The sequence below is a fragment of the Cervus canadensis genome, chromosome 6, assembly GCF_019320065.1.
Source record: "Cervus canadensis isolate Bull #8, Minnesota chromosome 6, ASM1932006v1, whole genome shotgun sequence".
In the NCBI taxonomy this organism is placed as follows: domain Eukaryota; kingdom Metazoa; phylum Chordata; class Mammalia; order Artiodactyla; family Cervidae; genus Cervus; species Cervus canadensis.
The window spans coordinates 38,304,683-38,331,712 of NC_057391.1; the positions used below are offsets into that span (position 1 = coordinate 38,304,683).

General features: G+C 41.7%; 1 protein-coding gene and 1 pseudogene across 2 annotated transcripts in view; both read right to left on the reverse strand.

Annotated features, from left to right (window-relative positions):
* Nucleotides 1-24,223, reverse strand: part of EHD4 (EH domain containing 4) — an 84,695-nt gene extending 60,472 nt beyond the window's left edge. The window contains exons 1-2 of the mRNA XM_043471557.1: nucleotides 23,855-24,223; nucleotides 629-805 (exon numbers count right to left, since the gene is read on the reverse strand). Of these exons, the coding sequence (XP_043327492.1) occupies nucleotides 629-805; nucleotides 23,855-24,087 (410 nt within the window). The 5' untranslated portion in view covers nucleotides 24,088-24,223. The remainder of the gene's footprint in view (nucleotides 1-628; nucleotides 806-23,854) is intronic.
* Nucleotides 5,121-5,654, reverse strand: LOC122443434 (annotated as a pseudogene). The gene has a single exon (XR_006270013.1). The product of XR_006270013.1 is annotated as a 40S ribosomal protein S23-like (transcript).
* Nucleotides 24,224-27,030: the final 2,807 nt, after the last annotated feature.

The window sequence follows — 27,030 nt, forward strand, 5'->3', positions numbered from 1 at the left end:
AGCTATCCTACAACCTCACCTCTGCGAAATAATGACCATGCAACAAACGTAATGTTGGGCTGTTCTGCCTCTGTTTCCCCTGCCTGGCTCTAATGAATGAGGATGCAGCTCAAAGCACGGGACTGGGAAGCCAAAGGGACACCCAGCGAGGTGGGGTGACTGGTCCTGGAATAACCAGGATTAAATCTGGGTGTCAGGAGAACGTCAGTGGCCCTCTGGGCTTAGTTCTCTGTGTAGGAGGTCCTGGCACACAATGCCTGAGAGTTAGCCATCAAGCCACCATGTAATGTGGCCAGCACAGGCAGCTCACTACCCCACAAGGCAACCTGATCCTTTCCCGTGAGGTTCAGATTATTAGAAATTTGTTCCTTATACTGTGCGGCCCTGTAATGTCCAATCCTGGGCCTTGGCTCTGCCCTCTGAAGCCACCCAGGGTAGGTATAAATGATCACTTCCTAAGAGAATCTCCCCAATATTTGAATATGATAAGCGTATTTTCTTATAACTTCTCTCTTTCAGAACACACATATTCTGTTTTTCTGGTTTTGAACTTTTACACATAACTGACAAGGATTCAAAGAACAGCTTTAAACAACTGGTCCAAAGATGGCAGTCTGCCGGTCCTTACCGATTGAGGAAGGCATTTCCAAAGCGACCAAGCTTTCGAAAGGGCTTTTTGGGGTCCACGACTAAAGCGTTCCCTGGGGTGTTGCCCTCGGTTTCCCCATACATCACAGCGATGAAGGAGTCGGTGGTGGGCTCTGGCCCAATCCTCATGCCTGGGAAGTCTTGCTCCAGTAAGTATCTGAGAGAGGGGGGAAAAGAAAGAAAACAAACTTAGCATGGTGTGACACAGCAGTGGGCTAAAAAGCTTGCTGGGGCCACTAACTTGGAACATAATCATTTAAAAACCCAGAATATAACCCCCAAGGAAAAACAGAATGATTGGCATTGTACTCTTTTGCAAACAATGAATTTTCAAAGTTTAAAATCTGCAGACCTACTTTCTCTCCAGTGTAAGGAGCCTAGTGAAAGAGGCAGATGTGCTGCAGACTTGCTGGGCTTCTCAAAGTGGACCTTAGCTCGGCACAGCAATTCCCGGTCAGGTTCCATTGGCACAATAGCTACTACTCCAGAGAAGAGGACCCAGTCAGCTCCTATGCATCCTGGAAGACCCTGCTCAGGTCCACCTCCTTTAGGGAAGTGTTCCTGTCCCTCGAGCATGTTGGGGTCACCTGCTCTGTGGGCCCTGGGCACCCTGCGCCTGCAGCCATCACTATGGATGCTGCACTTCTCTGTACGTGGGTCTTGAAGGCAAGCCCATGTCTATGGCCGGATGTATTAATATTAATACATTCCCAGCACCCAGCACCACGCCTGCCCACAGAGGGCACCCAATGCAGCAAATGAAATAAGGAACCACCTCCTTCCTGGTCCCTGGCAATCAATGTGGCCCCACATCCTCTCTTGAGCATTTTACAGCTCCCATGGGATCCTGGAGGTGGTAACCATGGAAGACAATCTCTAAAGAATTCAGTAGCAACCCAGAGGCTGATAAGAGGAGGGCTCGGATTAGGTATCCGGATTAGGTATCAGTCCTAGCTCTCTGTGCAAATTGGAAAAAGATGCCCCTTCCTTTAGGCAGACCCAGCCCTGCACCATGGCTCACAGCTTAGTGAGCAGAACTCTAAGCTGGATTTTACCCTCACATACGCTGTTGCCCAGGTGCCCGCATGCAGTTTAACCAGTATACTGCAGCCTTGGCAGATGCCATTGAGGGGTCTCCTTCAGGGGCTGAGGGGACAAACTGGTGTGTTACAGCAGCAGTCTCCAAACTTTTTGGCACCAGGAAGCAATTTTGTGGAAGACAATTTTTCCATGGAAGGTGGTGGGGAGAGGGGATGGTTTCGGGATGATTCAAGTGCATTACATTTATTGTACACTTTATTTCTATGATTAGTACATTAGCTGCACCTCAGATCATCAGGCATTAGATATTGGAGGCTGGGGATCCCTGTGCTAGAGTGACATGGCTGGGGTGGAGCAAGGGAGCCAGAGGTAGAATGATGGGGAAAGTGCGCTTTCTGTGGGAAATGGTTGTGTCCCAGCATGGTTCCTCCCCACCCCCACCAGCACGTCATTCAGTGGCAGCCATACAGAGCCCCTCCCTTCCTCCCCACCAAGACTTCCTTTCCATGATGGAGGAACACATTTAGGTGTGTTTATCATATATGGAATGGTGGGGGTAGGGGTGGGGACCACTCCCTCCTTCCTTTGCAACCAAGGAGAACATAAAGGAGGGAGGTTTTGGAACACTTTTTACTCATTATCAAGCAACAAGTAGAAACACAACACCTTCAGAGGACACTTGGCAGGGACAGTGAATGGGGACCAGGGATGGGGACAGTGAAAGAGAATCCCTGCTTGCGGTAACAGAGCTGTGTCCTTGCCCTGCAAGGGAGATGACCCTTCCCTCTGGGAGGAGGCTTAAGGGCAGAAACCTGTACAACATTTTCTAGCTCCCCATTCCTACAGCTCACAGTCTACTTGGTCCTAAATCATTTCGTTTCTAAAATGTCTTGATGGATCAAATTGAGGTCCAGAACCTGTGATTTTATCCCCAGGGATAGAGAGAAAGAAGGGAACTACCAAACATCCAACACCATCCTGCCATTTTTCTAAGAATAAGGAATTAATCACCCTTTAGACTCATGTGTTCTTTGTAAACAAAACTGAAATTGTTTAGCACTCTCATCAGGCTGTCCTTGAAATATTTCATTGATCAATTTTTTTCACATCATTCAAAGTTTCAACATTTCCATGAACTTGTGGAGCACCAGAATAGATACATCATTTAAATACACCTCTTAAATTTAGAATAAATGTGAAAAAAATCAGATAATAGCACCCAGCATTTATGAAGTACAGTCAACCCTTGAATAACATGGGTTTGAGCTGCACAGGTCCACTTACACATGGCTCTTTTTCAGTAGTAAATACTATAGTACTATAGTACATGAATGAGGAGATGAGGTTCAAACCCAGCAGCCTTGAAAGGAAAAATCTGAGCAGACCCTGGGGTGTGATGCACCGAAACAGGTTACCCATCCAGCCACACGCACGAGGCTGAAAAACTGTGACACTTTTTTTTTGGACACCTCAGAGGCATTCCCAACCTACAAATTTCAGGGGCTTTGTGGTGTTTTCTGCCATAGCAAGAATTCAAAGGAATAAGAGGCCACAGGAAGACTACAGAAAAGACTCTACCACAGCCCCCTGCATGGGCATCCTGTGCGCTGGGCTGGGTTTTGTCCCCAGTTCCACCTCGCTCTCCTTTTCCTGTGTTCTCAAAGAGGACTGCCAGCTCTAGCGGTAACTGCTCTAGGAATCTCCAGCCAAATCATCAACGAAAAACAAGACAGACATTTGGATTCCAAGCAGCTGATAGAAGGGGTGGTGGGGAAGACAGGCAGGAGACCTGAATCACTTTGTCCCTGTCTGCTGAGGGCCATGGTTCAGCCTTGTCCAACTGGCTCCTGGCACCCTGCTCAGCCTATGTCAAGGAGTAGTTTTCATGCAAGGATATAGGTAGACAGTGTCTTTCTTCTTCCATTGCTGAGGTTTGACAATTTCTGTTTGACTTCATAGAAAAAATTGTTATTTGTGACACGGGGAAGAAAAACATCTTCAAGACAATAAAAAGTCCCTCAACATCCCCAAGCACCATCTTCTCAAAGATGGGCTTAAGAATAACTAAAAAATAAGCAAATAAACTAAAAAAGGCACATTATTCAATGACAGATATCCAAAATTCGAGCCCCAAACTCCATCTCCCCTGAGTATTCACCCATGCATTCTGTCTGGGTTTTGTCTGAAATACTTGGGCTTGGAATAGTGGAAAAGGCATTCATCATTTTGGTAAAAACACCTAATGTTTGAGAACTTGTTATGTACTAAAGTCTTTATATGAATGTAACCTTATTTCATCGTAAGTTCCTTATGGGGTAGGTACTATTTTTACGCCCCTCCCCCCATTTTACAGATGAGAAAACAAAGGCTCAAATAGATTTAATAGTTGATTAGAACCTAGGATTTCTTATTGGTCCTGTGAGAGCACTACCTGTCTTAAATCAGACTTCAGAGGCTAGAAGTCTCCATCAGGCGCATTTGTAGGTTCTGTGAATTATGATTCAAATACAAACACACAAATCTAAGACTTTTTAGTTGGTATTTAATCATTGAGTAAGCACTCCAAAAAGCAACAAGGCACATATATTTGGGGTGTTTTATGAACATTATTATTGATATTATTTACTTGCTTATTTGGCTACACCGGCTCTGAGTTGCAGCACATGGGTTCTAGTTCTCTGATCAGGGATTGAACCTGGGTCCCCTGAATTGGGAGCTCAGAGTCTTAGCCACTGGACCACCAAGGAAGTCCCATGAGCATTACATTTTCATTCTCAAGCCAAATTCTAGAGAAATGGCCTGTGTCATGCTAAACAAGATTTTAAAATGTTTGTGCATACATTGGCATCTGTGCAGAGAGTTTTGAGGCTCAATTCATTGCTGTGTCTGGGACATTTTTCAAAAGCACATTTAACTCCAACAATTGTTCCTTTCAGTATTACTAAGGTTTTAAACCATATATGAAGTACGGCTTTTGAGTTCAGCAGAGAAACAGTTTTATTTCCTGATTTCTAAATCCAGGTCTGTGAGTTAAAATGCATAACAATTTTTAACGTGTTGGAGGGTTTTACACAGTGTATTTTCTATTGATAATACCTGATCCACCATTTCACTAGGAGAGGGACTGAAAAGAAAAAGTTTGTTTTTCAACTTTGATTTGTCCTAAATCTAGAAATGATGCTTTTAAAGCAATTTCCTTTGTCTGTCTTCATTTTTAATACCAAGAAATGGAAATGGGAGAAGAATCAAACATTATCATAAAACTCTTATTAAAATGGTACAGAATATATAATCATTTCCTAGCAATGAGTTCCACCAGCACCACTGCTTACAGATACCACCAAACAATGGATGAAATTACGTCGTACAGTTTATAAGGCAATTTACACATAGGCTTTATCACTTCACCCTCATTGTTGCTGCAGGAGGTATTTTTTTTTTTTTTGGTATATGAAAATTTATTACTATCGTGCTTTCATCATCAAAATTTATGATCTTGGTCTTTTCTTCTTGCCTTTGTATAAAGCCAAAAGGGAGACATTGGCTACTTTGACAACCTTAAAGCGGACTCCAGGAATGTCACCAACAGCATGACCTTTGCGACCAAATCCAGCAACCAGAACTTCCATCATTTTCCTCAATAAAATTCAAGCAACCATCATTGGGTACAAAAGCAGTGATTTTTTTGCCATTCTTGATTAGCTGAACCCTGACACACTTCCTGATGGCAGAATTTGGCTGTTTGGCTTCAACTCCTACTTTTTCCAGCACAATTCCCTTGGCGTGAGAGGCGCCGCCAAAAGGGTTGGCCTTCAGGGCTGTGCCCAAATGGGCCTTCTTGTACTGTTTATCATGCCACTTCTGGTCTCGTCGGTGGCTACGGAGCTTCCTGGCAGTACGAAGACCGCGACACTTGCCCATCCTGCCGGCACCACGGGCCCGAGCGAAAAGTGCAGGAGGTATTTTTATCCCTAGCTTATAGAAGAAAAAAAACTGTGTTTATGACAAGCTAAGCAGCTTTCACAGAACATTAATATAGGATAATGATTAATTCTTAACATTTTGATATATTTCCATCCCATCATTTTCTGCAAGTATTATTTTTTCATTATAAAATTGAGATCAAAGCATTTAAACTTTGCATCTAGACTTTTCACCATTAGTTATTCCTCATGCCATTAAAAATTGGAAGAAAAAATTTTTAATGGCTGCATACTATTCTGAGGTGAGTATGTATCAATTTAGTTTGCCACTTCCTTAGAGTTGTGTATTGAAACAACTTCTTATTTCTTGCTATTATAAATAATGTTGATAGAAAACAAATTTACAGTTACCAAAAGGAAAGGGTAGGGGGGAGGGTAAATCAGGAGCTTGGGATTAACAGATACATATTGCTATATATAAATACATAAACAACAGGTGCTATGGTACACCACAGATAACTATAGTCAGTGGCGTATAAAAACATATAATGGAAAAGAATCTTAAAAAGAATTTGCGTGTGCACATATGCGTGTGCATGCGTGTGCACACACACACACACACACATACATAAGGTCTTCCCAGGTGGCTCAGTGGTCAAGAATCCTCCTGCCAATGCAGGAGATGCAGGTTTGATCCTCTGGTTGAAAAGATCCCCTAGAGAAGGAAATGGCAACTCACTTCAGTATTCTTGCCTGGAAATTTCCCTGGACAGAGAAGCCTGGAGGGCTGCAGACCATGGGGTCACAGAGAGTCAGATGCAACTGAACATGTACACATACACATATAAATATATATGGGAATCACTGCTGTACAGTAGAAAGTAACACTACATTGTAACTTAACTATACTTCAAATAAATAAAGCTGAGATAAATATCTCTGGGCAAATATCCACTTAAAAATTTTGCTGTTGTTGTTCAGTTTCTAAGTCATATCCAACTCTTTGCGGCCTCATGGACTATAGTATGTCAGACTTCTCAGTCCTTCACGATCTCCAGGAGTCTGCTCAAATTCAGGTCCATTGTATCAATGATGCCATCCAACTATCTCATCCTCTGTTGCCCCCTTCTTCTCCTGCCCTCAATCTTTCCCAACATTAGGGTCTTTCCCCAAAACAATTTTAGCCTATTTATTTATTTTTATTGACGTATAGCTGATTTACAACATTATATCAGTTTCACGTGTACAGCATAGTGACTTAGTATTTTTACATATTATACTTCATTAAGCTCAGTTCAGTCACTCAGTTGTGTCTGACTCTTTGCGACCCCATTGACTGCAGCACGCCAGGCTTCCCTGTCCATCACCGACTCCAAGAGCTTGCCCAAACTCGTGTCCATCGAGTTGGTGATGCCATCCAACCATCTCATCCTCTGTCATCCCTTTCTCCTTCTGCCTTCAATCTTTCCCAGCATCAGGGTTTTTTCCAGTGAGTCAGTTCTTCACATCAGGTGGCCAAAGTATTGGAGCTTCAGCTTCAGCACTTTCAACAAATATCCAGGACTGATTTCCTTTAGGGTGGACTGGTTTGATCTCCTTGCAGTCCAAGGGACTCTCAAGAATCTTCTCCAACACCACAGTTCAAAACCATAAATTCTTCAGCGCCCAGCTTTTTTTTTTTATGGCCCTTAATACTTCATGAAAGGTTATTACAAGATAACTTTAAATATTTAATCTTCTTTGAGTTACTGAAAAACTAAGTCAGGCCAGACTTCACTTCCATTTTAAAACTCTATGTCTTCCTTAAGTGTGAAACCTAAGTTTTCATTTCATTTCTGTCTTTCCCTTAACTAAAGCATTGACATATTATTACCAAGACTGCTTGTTCAGATGACATCACCCTTGTAACTAATCTACCTACTAAGAGAGTGGAGCAAGAAACCGGAATGGCCTGTTGGACCAAGAATCTGGAATTTGCTAGGTAAAGCCTTTTACAACTCTATTTTCCCAGCTATGAGTGGAATTTAAATTCCTTGGGGTTGGGATGTGCTGAAAGCACACTGATATCTAGTCTATGCCATAATCTGGAACTATTCCTCTCCACCTTCCATGCTGCTCTGGAAGGAGGGTGGAAGAAAGGGAAAGGAAGGAAAGGAGAAAAAAGGGAAAGGAAGTCTACTGGAATCAAACATGCTTCCATGAGGAGGGCCCACATCTGCATCTACACTCCCTGTCAAGGGGATAACAGCCAACACATGCCAAGGAAAGGGAAGGCAAGCACCCAAACCAAAAACAGTCCTCACACCAAAAATATATTAAACCCACACAAGTTATGCAGGGATGCTCCCTCATATAAATAGCCCTCCAAGACTACAGAAAATAACTGTTTCTCCTAAACTCATGGAGTAAGAGAAATATAAGCACACTGAAGAAGCAGAGGAACCACTCCCAGTTAATACATTACTGACCAGAGGATTTCTCCAGAAACTAATGCCTGTGACCAGTGATTTGTTATGTAAACACTGAAACATCTCTGGTCAATAATGTTCGGGTAACAAAACACATATTAGTATGTCTCTGGTCAATAAGTTTTTAAAGATCAGGAGAATTCCCCTGTAGGAACACACAATAAAACAGACTTCTTCAGTCTAGCAGACACTGGGTTCAAAAAAGAAATAATGAAAATACTTAAGGAATTAAGAAGAGCTATCTTCAAATTTCTTAAGGAATTAAGAAATGACGATTGCTGTAAAAAGGACCTAGAAACTACAAGGAGATGACAAGAAAAATTAGATAATTAATTTTCTGAGACAAAAGCTGAGCTAAAGGCACTGAGCAGCAGAATGAATAATGCAGAAGACCAAATAAGTGATCTGGAAGATAGAATAACAGAAATTACTCAATCAAAACAGCAGACAGAAAGCCAGATGAAAAAAAACTGAAAGCACTATAAGAGACCTATGGGATAACATAAAGGAGGCTAGTCTGCACATGATAGGAATTCAGAAGGAGAAGAAAGAGAAAGGGGGATTGCAAATGTATTTGAAGAAATCATGGCTGAAAACTTCCCAAACCTAAAGAAGGAAACAGATGTCCAGACACAGAAAGCACAGAGGTCCCAAACAAGACAAACCCAAACAGACCTACACTAAAACATATTATATTAACAATGGCAAAAATTAAAGATAGAGAATTCTAAAGGTAGCAAGAGAGAAAGAAAAGTTAATTACAAGGGAACCCCCATAAGGCTATCAGCCGATTTCTCTACAGAAACACTGCAGGCCAGAAAGTGGAAAAATATATTCAAAGTCTTGAAAGGGAAAAATCTGCAACCTAGACTACTCTACCCAGAAAGATTATAATTTAGAATAGGAGGAGAAATAAAGAATCTCCCAGACAAGCAAAAACTAAAAGAATACAGCAATATTAAACCTGTCCTGAAAGAAATATTGGAAGGTCTTCTCTAACCAGCAAAGAAGCAAAAAGATATAGGAAGGGGGAAATTACAATTGGAAAGTAAATCACTTAAATTAGCCAGTATTCAGATCAAAAAGAGAAAAAAAAAAACTATTTGTAGAAGCAATGATAAACACAAGTAATAGCAAAAAGATAAACATGAAGATGTAAAAAAGGGGATCAACATCATAAAATGTGGGGGAGCAGGGAAAGAGAAAACAGATTTTCTTTTTAGAACGTGTTTGAGCCTATATGACTATCAATCTAAAGCAAGCAGATATAGGAAAGGGTTAATATACTTGAAAAACAGGACAACCACAAATCAAAAATATAAGATAGATTCACAAAAACTAAAGAGAACAGAAGCATAAAAGGAAATCAAACCACAAAAAGAAAAAAAAAAGGAACAAAGAAGAAACAAAAAATCAACTGGAAAACAAGGTTTAAAAAGGAGAATAGTGTAACTCTATGGCTGATTCATATCAATGTATGACAAAACCCGCTGAAATGTTGTTAAGTAATTAGCCTCCAACTAATAAAAAAAAAAGAAAAAAGAATGAGAATAAATACATATGCATCAAAAATTACCTTTAACGCCAATGAACTGAATGTTCCAATCAAAAGACATGGAATGGTAGACTAAATAAAAAACAAGGGCCTACAAACGCTGCCTACAAGAGACCCACCTTAGGACAAAGGACACACACAGATTTAAAGTGACAGGATGGAAAAAGAAATTTCATGCAAACAGAAATGACAAGAAAGCAGGAGTTACAATACTAATATCAGACAAAATACACTTTAAAGCAAAGACTATAAAGAAAGATAAAGAAAGACTATATAACAATAAAAAGATTAATACAAGAAGAGGATTTTACACTTATTAACATATATGCACCTAATATAGGAGCACCCAAATATATAAAACAAATAGTAACAGACACAAAGGGAGAAATTGATAAGAATACAATAATAGTAGACTTTAACACTCCACTCACATCAATGGACAGAACTTCTAGACAGAAAATCAATAAAGCAAAGAGATTCTAAGTGATACAGTAGAAGTTAGACTAAACATATTTTTAGGACATTATATCTCCCCTAAAACACAATACACATTCTTTTCAAGAGTACATGGAACATTCTTTAGGACTGACCACATACTAAGGCACAGAACTAACCACAAATAATTTAAGAGTACAGAAATGATTTCAAGCATCTTCTCTGATCACAACAATATGAACTAGAAATCAACTGCAGGAAAATGAGAAAAAAGCAATTACATGGAGACTAAACAACATGCTACTAAGAAAACAAGGTGTCAACAAAGAAATCAAAAAGGAAATTAAAAAATACCTTGAGACAAATGACAAAACACAGCTATACAAAATCAATGGGACGCTGCAAAAGCAGTTCTTAGAGAAAAGTTCATAGCAATATAGGCTTTCTTCAAAAAACAAGAAAAATCTCAAATAAACAACTTAACACTTTAAAAGAAACAAAGAACAAAACCTAAAGTCAGCAGAAGGAGGAAATAATAAACAATGGGGAGGAAAAAATAAAATAGAAATTAAAAAAAGAACAAAAAAATCAATAAATCAAAAAGGGTAAACAAAATTGACAAGTCTCTGGCCAGACTTACCAAGAAGAAGAGAGAGAGAACCCAAATAATATAAGAAACGAAAAAGGAGAAATCTCAACCAATACCACATAAATACAAAAAACATAAGAGAATACTATGAACAATTATACGCCAACAAATTCGATAACCTAGAATGGACAACTTCATAGAAACATACAGCCCACCAAAACCCAATCAAGAAGAAACAGATAATTTAAATAGACCAAATAGATTCTAAAATAAACTCGCTACAAAAGTCCAAGACCACATAGCTTCACAAGCGAGTTCTACCAAATAAACAAAGAAGAACTTATACTGATTCTTCTCAAGCTCTTCCAAAGACTGAAGACTAGAGAACACTCACAAAGACATTCTATGAAGCCATAACACTCTGATAGTAAAACCAGACAAGGATACCACCAAAAAAGAAAATTACAGGCCAAGGTCTTTGATGAACATAGATGTAAAAATTCTCAACAAAATACTAGCAAACTGAATCAACAACACATAAAAAATGGTCATACACCATAACCAAGTAGGATTCATCCCAAGTTCACAAGAATGGTTCAACATACACAAATCAATCAATGTAATACATCACATTAACAAAAGTCAAAAACCACATGATCATCTCAATATATGCAGAAAAAGCATTTGACAAATTGTTTTTTGCAAATTCAACATCAATTTATGATAAAAACTCTCACCAAAGTGGGTAAAGAGGGGCTACACCTCAACATAATAAAACCCATTTTTGATAAACTTACAACCAATATGATATTCAATGATAACAAGCTAAGAACCTTTCCAATAAAATCTGGAACAAGGCAAGAATGCCCACTTTCATGTCTGTTCAACATAGAATTGGCAGTCCCAGCCACAGCAATCAGACAAGAAAAAGAAATAAAACACATCCAAATTGGAAGAGAAGAGGTAAAATTGTCACTATATGCAGATGACATGATATTATATATAGAAAGTCCTAAGGACTCCACACAAAAACTACTGCTCTAATAAATGAATTCAGCAAAGTAGCAGGATAAAAGATTAGCATTCAGAAACTGACTGCATTTCTTTACACTAACAATGAAATATCAGAAAGGAAGTATGCATACACACACACACACACACACACACACATATACGCACCTAGGAATAAACCTGACTAAACAGGTAAAGAATTATATGTTGAGAACTATAAAACATTAATACAAGAAATTAAAAAGGATTCAAAGAAATGGAAAGATAGTATCATGCTCTTGGAAGAATTAGCATTGCTAAAATGGCCATATTACCCAAAGCAATCTACAGGTTTAATACAATCCATATCAAATTACTCATGAGATTTTTCATAGAACTAGAACAAATAATCCCCAAATTTATTTGTTGTTGTTTGGTTGCAAAGTTGTGTCCGACTCTTTTGTGACCCCACGGAGCCCACCAGGCTCCCCTGCCCACGGGATTTCCCAGGCAAGAATACTAGAGTGGGTTGCCATTTCTTTCTTCAGGGGATGTTCCTGACCCAGGGATTGAATCTGTGTCTCCTGCGTGGCAGGCAGATTCTTTACCACTGAGTCACCTGGGAAGCCCCCCATGGCACCATAAAAGACCCAGAATTGCCAACGCAATCCTGAGGGAACTCTCCCATATTTCAGACAATACTACAAAGCTACAGTAATCAAAACACTGGTTTGGTACAAAAACAGCCACACGGATCATGGGACAGAACAGAGAGCACACAAATAAACCCACACACCTATAGTCAATTAATTTTTGACAGTCTTTTCAGGAAGTGGTGCTGGGAAAGGTGGACAAATGCATGTAAATCAATGAAGCTGATTTACAACGTGCACAAAAATAAACTCAAAATGGCTTAAAGATCTAAACATCAGACATGATATCATAAAACTCCTAGAAAAAACTCAAAATGGCTTAAAGATCTAAACATCAGACATGATATCATAAAACTCCTAGAAATGAGTATAGGCAAAACAGTCTCTGACATAATTCAGACCAATGTTTTCTTAGGCAATAGAAATAAAAACAAAAATAAACAAGTGGGACCTAAACAAACTTACAAGATTTGCATAGCCAAAGGAAACTATAAAAAACAAAAACAACCAAATGAACAAAAAAAAAATATGGAAAGACAATGTATGGAATGGGAAGAAATATTTGCAAATAATGTGACTGACAAGGGCTTAATCTCCAAAATATACAAATAGCTCATACAACTCAACAACAACAGAATACCCAACCCAATCAAAAAATAGACATTTCTCCTAAGAAAACAAGCAAATGGCCAGTGGGCATATGAAAATATGCTCAACATCACTATTAGAGAAAAGGAAATTAAAACCACAATGAGGTACCAACTCACACCAGTCAAAATGTCCATCATTAAAAATAAAAGCTGTCTACAAATAAATGCTGGAGGGAATACAAATACTATTAGTGGGATAGCTGTGAAAAGAAGAGAAGCAAAAAGCAAAGGAGAAAAGGAAAGATATACCTATTTGAATGTAGAGTTCCAAAGAATAGCAAGGAGAGATAAGAAAGCCTTCCTCAGTGATCAGTGCAAAGAAATAGAGGAAAACAATAGAATGGGAAAGACTAGAGATCTCCTCAAGAAAATTAGAGATACCAAGGGAACATTTCATGCAAAGATGAGCTCAATAAAGGACAGAAATGGTATGGACCTAACAGAAGCAGAAGATATTAAGAAGAAGTGGCAAGAATACACAGAACTGTACAAAAAAGATCTTCACAACCCAGATAATCATGATGGTGTGATCACTCACCTAGAGCCAGACATCCTGGAATGTGAAGTCAAGTGGGCCTTAGAAAGCATCACTAAACAAAGCTAGTGGATGTGATGGAATTCCAGTTGAGCTATTTCAAATCCTAAAAGATGATGCTGTGAAAGTGCTGCACTCAATATGCCAGCAAATTTGGAAAACTCAGCAGTGGCTACAGGACTGGAAAAGGTCAGTTTTCATTCCAATCCCAAAGAAAGGCAATCCCAAAGAATGCTCAAACTACTGCACAATTGCACTCATCTCACACCCTAGTAAAGTAATGCTCAAAATTCTCCAAACCCGGTTTCAGCAATACATAAACCGTGAACTTCCAGATGTTCAAGCTGGTTTTAGAAAAGGCAGAGGAACCAGAGATCAAATTGCCAACATCTGCTGGATCATCAAAAAAGCAAGGGAGTTCCAGAAAAACATCTACTTCTGCTTTATTGACTATGCCAAAGCATTTGACTGTGTGGACCATAATAAACTGTGGAAAATCCTGAAAGAGATGGGAATACCAGACCACCTGACCTGCCTCTTGAGAAATCTGTATGCAGGTCAGGAAGCAACAGTTAGAACCGGACATGGAACAACAGGCTGTTTCCAAATAGGAAAAGGAGCATGTCAAGGCTGTATATTGTCACCCTGCTTATTTAACTTATATGCTGAGTACATCATGAGAAACGCTGGGCTGGATGAAGCACAAGCCTGTATCAAGATTGCAGGGAGAAATATCAATAATTTCAGATATGCAGATGACACCACCCTTATGGCAGAAAGTGAAGAAGAACTAAACAGCCTCTTGATGAAAGTGAAAGACGAGAGTGAAAAAGTTGGTTTAAAGCTCAACATTCAGAAAACTAAGATCATGGCATCCGGCCCCATCACTTCATGGCAAATAGATGAGGAAACAGCAGCTGACTTTATTTTTGGGGGGCTCCAGAATCACTGCAGATGGTGATTGCACCCATGAAATTAAAAGACGCTTATTCCTTGGAAGGAAAGTTATGACCAACCTAGACAGCATATTAAAAAGCAGAGACATTACTTTTGCCAACAAAGGCTCATCTAGTCAAGGCTATGGTTTTTCCAGTAGTCATGTATAGATATGAGAGTTGGACTATAAAGAAAGCTGAGGGTCGAAGATTTGATGCTTTTGAGAAGACTCTTAAGAGTCGTTTGGACTGCAAGGAGATCCAACCAGTCGATCTTAAAGGAAATCAGTCCTGAGTGTTCACTGGAAGGACTGATGTTGAAGCTGAAACTCCAATACTTTGGCCACCTGATGCTAAGGACTGACTCATTAGAAAAGACCCTGATGCTGGGAAAGATTGAAGGCAGGAGGAGAAGGGGACGACAGAGAATGAGATGGTTGGATGGCATCACCAACTCAATGCACATGAGTGTGGGTAAACTCTGGGAGTTGGTGATGGACAGGGAGGCCTGGCGTGCTGCTGTTCATGGGGTTGCAAAGAGTCAGACATGACTGAGCAACTAAACTGAACTGAAACTGAAGTTCAGCCACTTTGGAAAACAGTATGAAGGTTCCTCAGAAAGCTAAAAATATAATTGTATGATCCAGCAATTCTACTCCTGGGCATATACCTGGACAAAACTATAATTCAAAAAGATACACACACCCCTATGCTCATAGCAGCACTATTCGTAATAGCCAAGATACGTTAACAACCTAAATGTCCATCGGCAGGTGAATGGAGGAGAGGATGTGGTACGTATATAGAATGGAATACTACTCAGCCATAAAAATGAAATCATGCCATTTGCAGCAACATGAATGCAATTAGAGATGATCATGCTAAGTCAAGGAAAGAAAAATACCATATGATATCATAAGTGGAATCTATAATACAACACAAATGAATCTATGTACAAAACAGAAACAGACTCACAGACATAGAGAAGAGACTTGTGGTTGCCAAGGGGGAAGGGGTTGGAGAAAGAATGGAGTGGGAGGTTGGGGTTAGCAGATGTAAGCTATTACATACGAAATGGATAAACAACAAGGTCCTACTGTATAGCACAGAGAACTATATTCAGTATCCTATGATAAACCATAATGGAAAGGAGTATAAAAAGAATGTGTGCGTTATAACTTTGCTCTACAGCAGAAATTAACACAACACTGTAAACAAATTCTGCTTCAATTTAAAAAATGGGAAAAAATTAAAAACAATGTTTCAAGCTGTACAACAGAATATGATGCAGACATTAGCTGTTTTTGAAGATGACTTACTAACACAAGAAACAGTTCATTATATCATCCTAAGTGAAAAAGGCTGTTTATTAAATTGCATTTATTGCATAATCCCCAGTTTTATAATCATGACTTCTATGTCTTCATCTATGTCATTTGTTAAAAATGTGATCAGACAGAGTTTGGACCACATGCCATGGAAGGTCCACCAGAGTGAGCCTCTCTTCAGCCTTGATGGTTCCAGTGTCATAGATTTCACCAACTGAACATTCATCCAGCAATAGTTCCCAAACATTTCTTGGGAGAGGCTGCCTAAAAATCATCATGAGAGGTAGTTTATAATAATAAAAACAGATTTTTCAGTCTGACCCACAGAGGTTCCACTTCACAAGGTCTGGGGTGAGCCCCTGGAATCTGTTTCAGAAGGTCTTCTGGGGATTCTGACCCCCAGACAGATTCAGGACCCACAGCTTTCTAGTTCAGAATTCTCCAAGGTTTTGAAATGTGTTTTGAATGTCCTTTAGAAGTAAGCGTCTAGATGGCACTTCTAATCCTTGGGACTGCTGCCCTTTGTCAGGTAGATAATGTAATCAGTGGACAAGAGGCCAACAGACAGCATCGCCCAAGCAGGGACTGCTGCCGCCAACGCCACACTCAACCTGTCCTGCACCACCCCCATCCCTCAGAACCCTTGCTCCAAGTCCTGCCTCCGCCTGGGCTTCTGAACCACCAGCTGCTCCCCCTCCACACACCCCTTCTATCAACTTCTAACTCGGCAGGATCATGATCATCAACCAAACCTCCAGAATGCCTGTGACCAGGGCATGGTTCCTTGCCTTCAGTGCCCAGCTGCTGAGAGTTTTCTATATTTGATGCTTCACCTCCCACTCATTCTTCAACCCACTGTCACCTGGCTTCCATCAGCACCACTTACTGACTCTTGTCAAGGTCACCCTGGCTTCTGATCTCTAATCCACTGGTTCTGTTTCCTCAAGGCAGCTGACGCTGCTGACCACTCCCTCTCTTTCCCTGGCTTTTGTGGGGACCACCTGCTGTTTCACCTGTCTAGCATCCATTTCCCCTTTTCAATAATTGTATTCTGAGGAGTCACCTCTCCCCACCATCAAGCCATGTGGTGTGGGGGCTGATCACCCCACTCCAGACACGGATACTCATTCCCCCCAGCTTGAGGGACTGGCTCAAGGATGGGCAGATGGCCAAAGTCGAGCCAATGAAACTCGAGCCAATGAAACTCAAACTTGAGACTTGTCGCTCAAACTATGGGGGGAGGGGTTCTCTTCTTTCCCACTGCACTGGGGTTGCTGAGTTGGCAGAACGTGAGTCTGGAATTGGAGAGGGTCTGCCTGCCCCATGAGTAAGTGCCTGAGAAGGAAGCCAATGTGAGAAGACAGCAGAGCTGAGAGACCAAGTCCTGGGACCATGGGGTCCCAGGCTGGGTCTGAAGCCAGCACTCTCAGGTCCAATTAATTTCAAGAGAAAAAGTGTATCTTTTTACTTAAGGCTTTTTAAGTTGAGTTGCTGTCACTTGCAACCAAGAGAGTCCCAAGATGGCTCTGAACCACCATCTTTCCCTAGCATCACCTCCACCTCTGTGGTGATATTTTCCCCAGCACCTCCCCAAGGTCCTCTTCCTCTCATTCCTGACCCACATGTCTGACCCCTCTTGGACTCTATACCTGGGTGTCCACTTACGCACAGGCTTAAACCTAAACTTATAAGTATGCCCCTATTCTTCCTTGCCTCAGTGGACAGCTCCATCACCCACCTGGTTAACCAAACTTGGGCCTCACCATGGATACTTTCTCACTTTCACTTCCCTATCTCCTTGGGGCTGTGAATTTTTGCTCTTTCCGCAGGGTTTGGCTTCCAGGTTGTATCCCCAGATGCCTCTTCCAATCTCCAAACCCGCGTGAAGGGTCCCAGCCCACCCTGTGCTTTGTGTGGCAGCTCTTGTCACCCAGAGCCCCGAGGGCTCGATTCTTTCCCACAGTCTGCGATAGCTGGGCCCACCCCTGATATCAATACTATCTGAGGAAAGGAACTCTAGGCTGTGTAGGTATGAGCTTACACTGTATACGGTAAATGCAGTCTACACAGTGAAAATTAAATATTTCAGTATTTCAGAATGAACTGCAAAAGGCATGGTATCTGGCACAAAAGACTATGATTTTTGGGATCTAGCACTTGAATGAGGGTAAGAACCACCCAACTGGGCCCCCAGTACTTCCCTAAAGGAATTTTTCTTTTTTAATGGGTGAACCAGCCTGCCTTCTACTGAGTATCTTCACTTCTCTTTAATAGCTGAGTCTAGAGCTTATCAAAGGAACAGAGTAGAGCTTTGTCCTTAAGATCTATTTCTTCCCTTTTTAGAAAACCGGAACATTTGCCTGCTTCCAACTTTCTGATACTTTTCATATTCTTCATTATTTCTTACAAATCACAGAACACAGTTTTCTTCGAGCACAACTGCAAGCTCTTCCTACAAGGACCTCCCATCCATCTATCCATCTGGGTATTTCCTGGGTCTTGCCTGTGGCAGGCCCTAGAGAGCTCCTCGTTGTCTGGTTTGAGTCTCTCTCAAACACGCCTGGGCTCCCTTCTACCATCTCTGCAGCACTTTCTTTGAGAGAAAAGGAGGAAGCAAAATAATAGCTGAGTAGTTCTGCTTTTTGTTGACGTTCCAACAAGAGTCCCAGGCTTGAGCCTATCGCTTCCTGATTCTTTTTTCTTGTTCTGATCATACCTAAAAAGGCTTTTTTTTTACTGTCTGAGGCATTTTTTTTTTTTTTTTATTGTCTGAGGGGGCATATTGTCTCAGCCCCCTAACTTCAGCTTCTTAATGCTTTGTGCTATCCACCAACCTTGTTTTCATCCTTGTCCATGGAACCCCTGCCCCCCCTTTCCCTATTAATGCTATATTTAATATTTAAAGGTTTAAAACATAACTGCTTTATCAAGTATTTTATAGGAAAACATCACACCGTGATTTTACTAAACTGAGCATTATGAAGAATGAACGTTTATACACTGACAAGGATATACAAAGAAAAAAACAAATAGGAATTGCATGGTAGCTATTTGTACACTGCTTTTTCTCAGGTCTACTTGGTTCCTTTTGTCCTTGGTTTTCTTTTAGCTTATTTCCACTTTTTGTTTTTTGTTTTCTTTCTGGCATCCATTTTCATTTTAAATTATTGCACACAGATGCAGAAATTACTTGATGGGCACTAATTGTAGAATTTATGGAAATTAAATCATAGGATGCTTAATACTGAAAGACTGAATTGTTTCATATTTTTATTGAGATATAATTCATATACCATAAAACTCACCCTTTTAAAGGGCACAATTCTGTGGTTTTTAGAATCCTCACAAAGTTGTACAACTAAATACCTCTATCTAATTTCAGAACATTTTTATCACCCAAAAAGGAAACCCTGTACCCATTAGAAGTCACTTTCTATTCTTCTTGCAATGTGGATATCCAATTGTCCCACTATCATTTGTTGAAAAGTATATTTCCCCCCACTGAATTGTCTTAGAACCTTGTAAAAACAAATTTATCAAACATGTATTGGCTTATTTCTGAATTCTCAATTCTATTCAATTGACTTATATGTCTCTCCTTATTGTCACACTAGTATCACACTGTCCTGTTTCCTGTAGCTTTGTGGCGAGTTTTGAAATCAGAAGTATGAGAAATTGAATATTGTTGTTTTTTCCCCCAAGATTGTTTTGGCTATTCTGGACCCCTTACAATTCCACATGAATTTTTAGGATCAGCTTGTCAGTTTCTACAAAGAAGGCAGTTGGGATTTTGCTAGGGATTACAGTGACTCTAAAGACCACTTGGAGTATTACTGCCATTCTAAAAATATTGACGGAGCTCCTCTAGTGGTCCAGTGGTTAAGAATCTGCCTGCCAATGCAGGGGACACAGGTTTGATTTCTGGTGTGGGAATATTCCACATGCTGTGGGGCAACTAAGCCCATACACCACAAATACTGAAGCTCATGAGCTCTAGAGTCCATGCTTCCAGACGAGAGGCCACTGCAGTGAAAATCCCTCGAACCATAACTAGAGAAAGCCCTTGAACAATATCAAAGACCCAGCACAGCCAATAAATAAATAAGTAAAAAATACACTGTCATTCAACCCATGAACATGGAATGTCTTTCCTTTTTTAAAGTTTTTTTTTTAATTTCTTTCAACAAAGTTTTACAGTTTTGCATTACTTTTGTTAAATTTATTCCTAAAGTATTTTATTTTTTAAGGTGCTATTATAAATGGAATTGTTTTCTTAATTTCATTTTCAGATTGTTCATTGATAGTGAATAGAAATATAACTGATTTTGTATATTAATCATGTATCCTGACAGCTTAGTGAACTTGTTTTAAGAGTTCTTGAAGGCTTTTCCTAATCCTTAGGATTTTTTCTATATACAAGATCATGTTCTCTGTGAATAGAGATGTTTTTACTTCTTTCCAATCTACATGCCTTCTATCCCTTTTTCTTGCCTTATTGCCTTATTCTCTACCCTTTAAAAACCTATAGTGACTTCCTTCTTTTTTCCTCATTAGAATAATTTTTTTTGAGAGAACAGGACAAGAGTGTAGGAAGGAGAGAGAAAGTGGAGCTCTTAAAAATCAGAAGTTGCAATTGTGTGGCTTGAATTGATTTTTGGTGAACCTCACATTCTCTCACGGGAAATGTCTTCCCTCAAAGCATCTGGGCCCAGGGATTTTCTGGGGGAATCTCTGAAATCTGTTTTCATCAGGTTTTGGACACAAGTCTGGCTGAGCCCAATATTCAGCCTTCATTGGCTGTTAAACAGTCTACCATGACTTGGCCACTTTTCCCATGCCCATCTCTTCTTCTCCTTTGGCCAATTCTTTCTTGCTGCCCAGAGGCAGAGCACCACCAGTTCCTCCCATTGCATCCTCAGTCTTCTGAGAAATAAAACTGTCAATGAGACAACAGACTGTTTTGCTTCCATCCCAAAAGGACTTTGACAAACATCTCCTGAAGTTCTGGGCCAGCTTTGTGACCCATGTGAGGAAAGTCTATTAAAACTCTCCTATCTCTCCTCTTCCTTGCACTTGGGCCCCTCATGGTCATCTTCCATAGCAAGCAGAGCTTCTTGACACTCAGACTCTCCATCCACTCTATTTAGGAGTTTTTTTTTTTTTTTTGGCCCGTCTGCATGGCAAGCAGGATCTTAGTTCCCTGACCAGAGATCGAACCCGACCCCCTGTAGTGGAAGTGCACAGTCTTAACCACTGGACCACTAGGGAAGCCCCTAGGAGACCTTTTAATTAGAACACAGCACACACTTAAAATGCCTCACTCCTGGTGAAAGTCCTGGCTCACCGTGTTTCAATGGGGCTCTTAATTCTTCCCAGTTATGGGACAAAAGGAAGAGTAAGGTTTCATCACAGGTGGAATGTATATCAAAGGCTTTGCTGAGTGACTTCACAAGGAGAGAAGTTTCCCTCCATATTAGTGTAGGCTCTGTGTAACCAGTGACCTCTGGGGATGTGCAGGAAGCCAGGTGGATAAGAATCTCTGACTATGCAGACAGGTGCATCCTATAGCCAATTATAAGCTTCCAATGCTTACTGGCTAGAAACAAAACACCCAGGCACTGACCAGCCTCAGAGAACAGCCAGCCACAGATGCAGGCAGGTTCCAGGATGGTCAGCACCTGGGTCAACACTTCCGGCCCCCAGTACCAGTGTAGGACTCTAGAGGGCAGCTGCCCTTTCGCTTGGGTCTTTCCTTCCAGAAGCTGAATCTTTTCCTCCTAGCCTCACTCTGAAATCAAACTCAGGTCTCTGGTGCCTCACCAACCTTCTGGTATACCCTGAGTTTCTTCCGCCCTCACAGGTCCACTTTTGTGTCTGGTGCCTAACAATCAAGTCACTTAGGCCAGGGAAGGTCTCAAGAGCAAGTGACTTCCTGATAGGATGACTCCTCTCTCACTGTGGTGTTGCACGTGGGGGCTCCAGAGCCTCCTGAGAAGTGGTTCATTTGGATGGAGTCATTGTTTAGTCGCTAAGTCGTGTCTGACTCTGCAACCCTATGGACTATAACCTACCCAGCTCCTCTGTCCCATGGGATTTCCCAGTTAAGAATACTGGAGTGACCCAGGGATTGAACCCACGTCTTCTGCTTGGCAGGTGAATTCTTTATCACTGAGCCACCTGGGAAGTCCTTGGATGGAGTTACCAAATCCTTCTTCAAACTATGCTGAGCTATTCCACAAAGTTCCCCCAAATGATGAAACAGAAAAACAGTAAGCTGAAAAAAAGATGGATACATGTTTCCGTGGGTTTGTTCTCCTTCCTTAGGTTTGCTTATTATCCAGGCTGTGGGAGCAGAGAGAGGACCAAATCATATCCAGGCTGACACAGTATTAACAGAGGTCCCTAAGCACATAATAAAGCTCTCATGGCAAGGACAGATGGGAGGAACTACCCAGGGTGCTCTGAACAGGCCATCACCAATGCTGAGACTATTTTAATTATAACAATGCTTACCTTCTTATCCTTCATCTGTATATTTCAAAAGGTCTACCTCCTACTCTTGTGCTACATAATGCTTCACAGCCCTATATACTTAAATTGGTTAGTATTACTGAGCCCTGAAGTGTATTTTATAACATCTTTCAAGGTACAGTTTAAGTGATATTTCTAGGTTCATTTTGAGTGTCTTAAGTGACATATTTAATACTATTTTCAGCTTACTAATAAGCACCAAATAAAGCAATTTAAAATTATTTTCTTCCATCTTCCTTTACATTCAACTTTTGAGAACTGTATTTCAATATAGTGTATCAGCTTTGCTGAATTAATTCATCATGTACCTGCAGGTTTGGATTGAACATATTTTCTGTAGTGACAACTACTCTATTTGTAGGAACTATTTAGGTCACTGGAACCCAGAAAAAGAGGCCACTACTTAATAGAAATGGCATGTATCCAAATATAGAAGCAGTTTTCTGAACACCTGTTGATCATCAATGATGAAGAAACTAAGGATTTCCAAAACCCTGGCCCAAAACCTAAAATGATCACTTTGTTTCAATGGACACACAGTTTAAGCCAGGAAAACAAGTCTCCTAACCACAGAGAGTCTTAATATGCCAGCTGCTTTAAAAGTAAAATAGCCTCTTCAAAAAGCAATCTGTTACAATGCAAATTATTTCCCATTAAAAACCACTTCCGAGGGACCTATATGATTTGAATGTCAAGGCATCCACAGTAATTGTTTGCTTTTGGAGACAAGGCAAGCATGACAAATATTTTCAGTTGTCAAGGGTGACGGAGAAGGGAATGACCCACCTAAGAAATGGAAACTAACCAGTAGTAATATGACACTCCCCCTGAGCTCCACTGGGCGCTGGCTGGTTCGGCGGCTACACACAGCTAACTTCCTATGGCAGGATAAAGAGAGGCTGTGCACGAGCTGAATGAAGGCGGCCTCTCTGCCCCGTCCCCCTGAACCCAGTGTTGGGGGCGGGATGCAGGGCCGCAATGGGAGGGGGCGTGGGCAATACCGTCTACTGTTGCCATTCTTTCAGTAAGTAGTTATACGCCGGGCACTGTGCTAGGGCTTAACTTTCCAACTTGACTCAATAATCCATTCTGATACCCCACACTTTTGTCCCCATTTCCAGCCCTTGGTCTCACTCGCTCGTCAAGAAGGTGCTTATTATAGCCTTGCTTTTCCTCCCATCCCGGGGCTCCCAGGCTAGGGTGACAAGATAAAGCCAGCCAGAGGAGTGCCTTTCCAAACGCAAGGAAGGAGGGCTCGTAGTACGCAGAGAAGGGGCGGGGGGCCGTTCTGAGGACCCTCTCGGCCGCGTAGGGAGAGCCTGCCCTCACTTCGGCGGCCGGTCCCGGGGCGGGGCTTCAGACACCCGGGCACCGCGCTCGGACGGGGAACCTGAGGCCGCGCCGACGCTGGAGAAAGCGGCAGAGAGGGGATTCCTCGAAGGAGAAGGGGGCGCTGCAGGAAGCCGGCGGGAGGCTGGTGACAACAGGCGCGCACGTGGGGAGGAGGACCGCCTCCACCTAGGTGACGGGGACAGGTGGGCAGGCAGGAGGGCGGAGGGGCGGGGAGGGTTACCTGATGAAGGTGGTCTTGCCGGTGCTGTACTGGCCCACCAGCAGGATCATGGGCTTGTTCTCAAAGTCGGCGTCCTCCAGCGCTGGCGAGTGGAACTCGTGGAAGCGATACGCCTCCTCCAGCGGCAGCACCTTGCGCTGGTAGAGCGAGCGCAGGCCACCCGTCACCGTCTGCACCGGGTCCGCGCCCGTGCCTCCGCGCCCGCCCGCCTGCCGCCCTAACCAGCTGAACATCCTGCCGCCGGCCCGCTCGTCTGTGCCCCGCGTTCGCCCTCTCAGTGCCGGTCCGGAGCTCCGACCCCACTCCGGGCTCGACCCTCCCCAGTTGGCACTGAGCAGCCCCAACAGCCCTCGCCGCCGCCCGAGCTGGCCCCGCCTCGCGCCATCTCAGCCAGTCTCCGGCCTCTACGTCACGGGAGTGTGTTCATTATTCAGAAGGGCTCTCTCAAGTCCTTTCTCATTGGGCCGCTGCCGGCGCGAGTGGAGGCGCCAGCCAATGGAGACAAGCGTCTTAATGAATTATTGATGACGGAGTCTTTCTGGAGGACTGGGCGAAGAAGAGGGTGTTTCTCCAACTTGCCAGTGCAGACCGGCGAACCGAGGGGCGGGGTGTGGTTGGTAGCCCGCGCCCCACCTTCAGCCAGGTGGCGTAGATTTCCGGGCAAATCTGAGCTGGCAAAGAAACACACTCACACAAGCTGGCAAAGAAACACACACCCGCGCGCCACTGGAGGCTGCTTAGTCTCCTGGGATGTTTTTTTCATGCCAGCCCTACAATGCTGGGGACAAAAGTTAAAAAGGTTAACAGGCGGGTTCTTTCTACCTACTGGCAGCTTATTATTACTCTGACTTTATCTGTGACGAAACCCTGACTCAAGGACGTAATTGACCAAATTTGAAGTTGGGATGGTAGACTTCAGTCTACTTGGGTAAATGTTTCTCCAGGCTGCCTCCACTTACTTCTGGATCGAGTGAAGGCTTTTTGCCCTTAGTTTAATTCATGTGATTTTCTGTAAATTTGAAGGTTTAGTTATCCTCATTATTACAACCTCCATTGCCACATATTGACATAAAAAGAGTTACTGTTAGCCTGTAACAGTGTCTTTTTCAGATGATAAGAATACATCATTGGAGAAGACTCTAGAGAGTCCCTTGGACTGCAAGGAGATCAAACCAGTCAATCCTAAAGGAAATCAGTCCTGAATATTCGTTGGAAGGACTGATGCTGAAACTCCAATACTTTGTCCACCTGATGCGAAGAACTGACTCACTGGGAAAGAGTCTGATGCTGGGAAAGATTGAAGGCAGGAGGAGAAGGGGACGACAGAGGATGAGATGGTTGGATGGCATCACCGACTCAGAGGATGTGAGTTTGAGCAAGCTTGGGGAGTTGGATGGACAGGGAAGCCTGGCGTGCTGCAGTCCATAGGGTTGCAAAGAGTCAGATGCTACTGAGCGACTGAACTGAACCGAACTGAAGGATGCATCTAAACTGAGATAGGGAGAAATAATCAGCCATCACTTTCGGTGTCCTACCTTACAGTTTTAGAATGTCTCAATGGTTTCAGTGCAAGAGAAGCAATATTGTAACAAAGTCAATGAAGACTTTTGAAACAGTCCACATTAAAAAAAATCCATAAGCCAAAGTAAAGGTCAAAAGACAAATAGGGTAAAATATTAAAGACATATATATTTAATTAAGGAATTAAAACCTTAAAAATCTATATGAAATTATTAAGAAAGGAAATACTCAATTAGACCAATGAGCAAAGGACATAGACAACTAAAAAAACTAATATAGTTGGCCAATAAACTAAATGATGCTGATCTCCATTAACAATCAAATAAATTTAAAATGAACAGGTAACATTAAGAATTACAGACTTTTCTTTTTCTAAGATGATGTCTAATGTTAGCCAGGGTGTAGGAAAAGGTACCTTCTCATACACTGCTGGAGATGGTATAAATTGGCACTTTTCTGGAGTCCATACTTACCAAAAATCTTGAAAATGCATTCAAGACTTCTGCTTCTCAACATCAAACTTAAGATGAAATGACTGTGTGTGCTTTCCTTCTAAGATCAGAACCAGGGCAAAGATGTCTGCTTTTACCACTTCTGTTTAACATCCTGTGCTGTGCCTGTGCTTAGCCGCTCTGTCTTGTCTCACTCTGCGACTCTATGGACTGCAGCCCTCCAGGCTCCTCTGTCCATGCGGCTTCTCCAGGCAAGAATACTGTAATGGATTCTCAGACCCTCTCCTCCAGGGGATCTTCCCAACCCAGGGGTTGAACCCAGGTCTCCTGCATTTCGGGCAGATTCTTTACCAGCTGAGCTACCAGGGAAGCCCATTTAGCATCCTACTAAGATTCTAGTCAGTACAATAAGGCAAGTAAAAGAAAAGTATCTAGATGGGATAGGAAAAAGTAAAACCATCTTTATTTGCAGAAAATATGACCATCTATGTAGAAAATTCTAAGGAATCTACCAAAAAAGCTGGGGCTTCCCTTGTGGCTCAGCTAGTAAAGAATCCCCCAGCAATGCAGGAGACCTGGGTTCGATCCCTGGGTTGGGAAGATCCCCTGGAGAAGGGAAAGGCTACCCACTCCAGTATTCTGGCCTGAAGAATTCCGTGGACTGTATAGTCCGTGGGGTTGCAAACAGTTGGATACAACAGACTTTCACACACTTACTTCACCAAAAAAGCTAGTAGAACTAATGAGTTTAGCAGGATTGCTAGGTATAGGACAAAAACCTCTATTTTTATACACTAGCAATGAATAATTGGACAATGAAGTAAAAAATCAATATAATTTGCAATGTATTAAATATTTTAAATACTTAGGGGTAAATCTGATTAAAATATACAAGGTCTATACACGGATAGCTACAGAGCATTTCTGAGAGAAACAAAGAAGGTCTAAATAAATGGAAATATATACTTGTGGGTATGTATATATGCTTGCGGATCAGAAGACTCAATATTAAGATGTCAATTTTCTTCAAACTTATAAACATATTCAGTTCAATCCTAGCATGTTTTTATTTTTGTTAATTGACAAGTTGATTCTAAATTCACATGTCAATGCAAAGAATCTAAAATAGCCAGAACAATTTGAAAAAAAAAGAAAAAAGTTGGAAGACTTACACTACCTAATTTCAAAACTCATTGTAAAGAT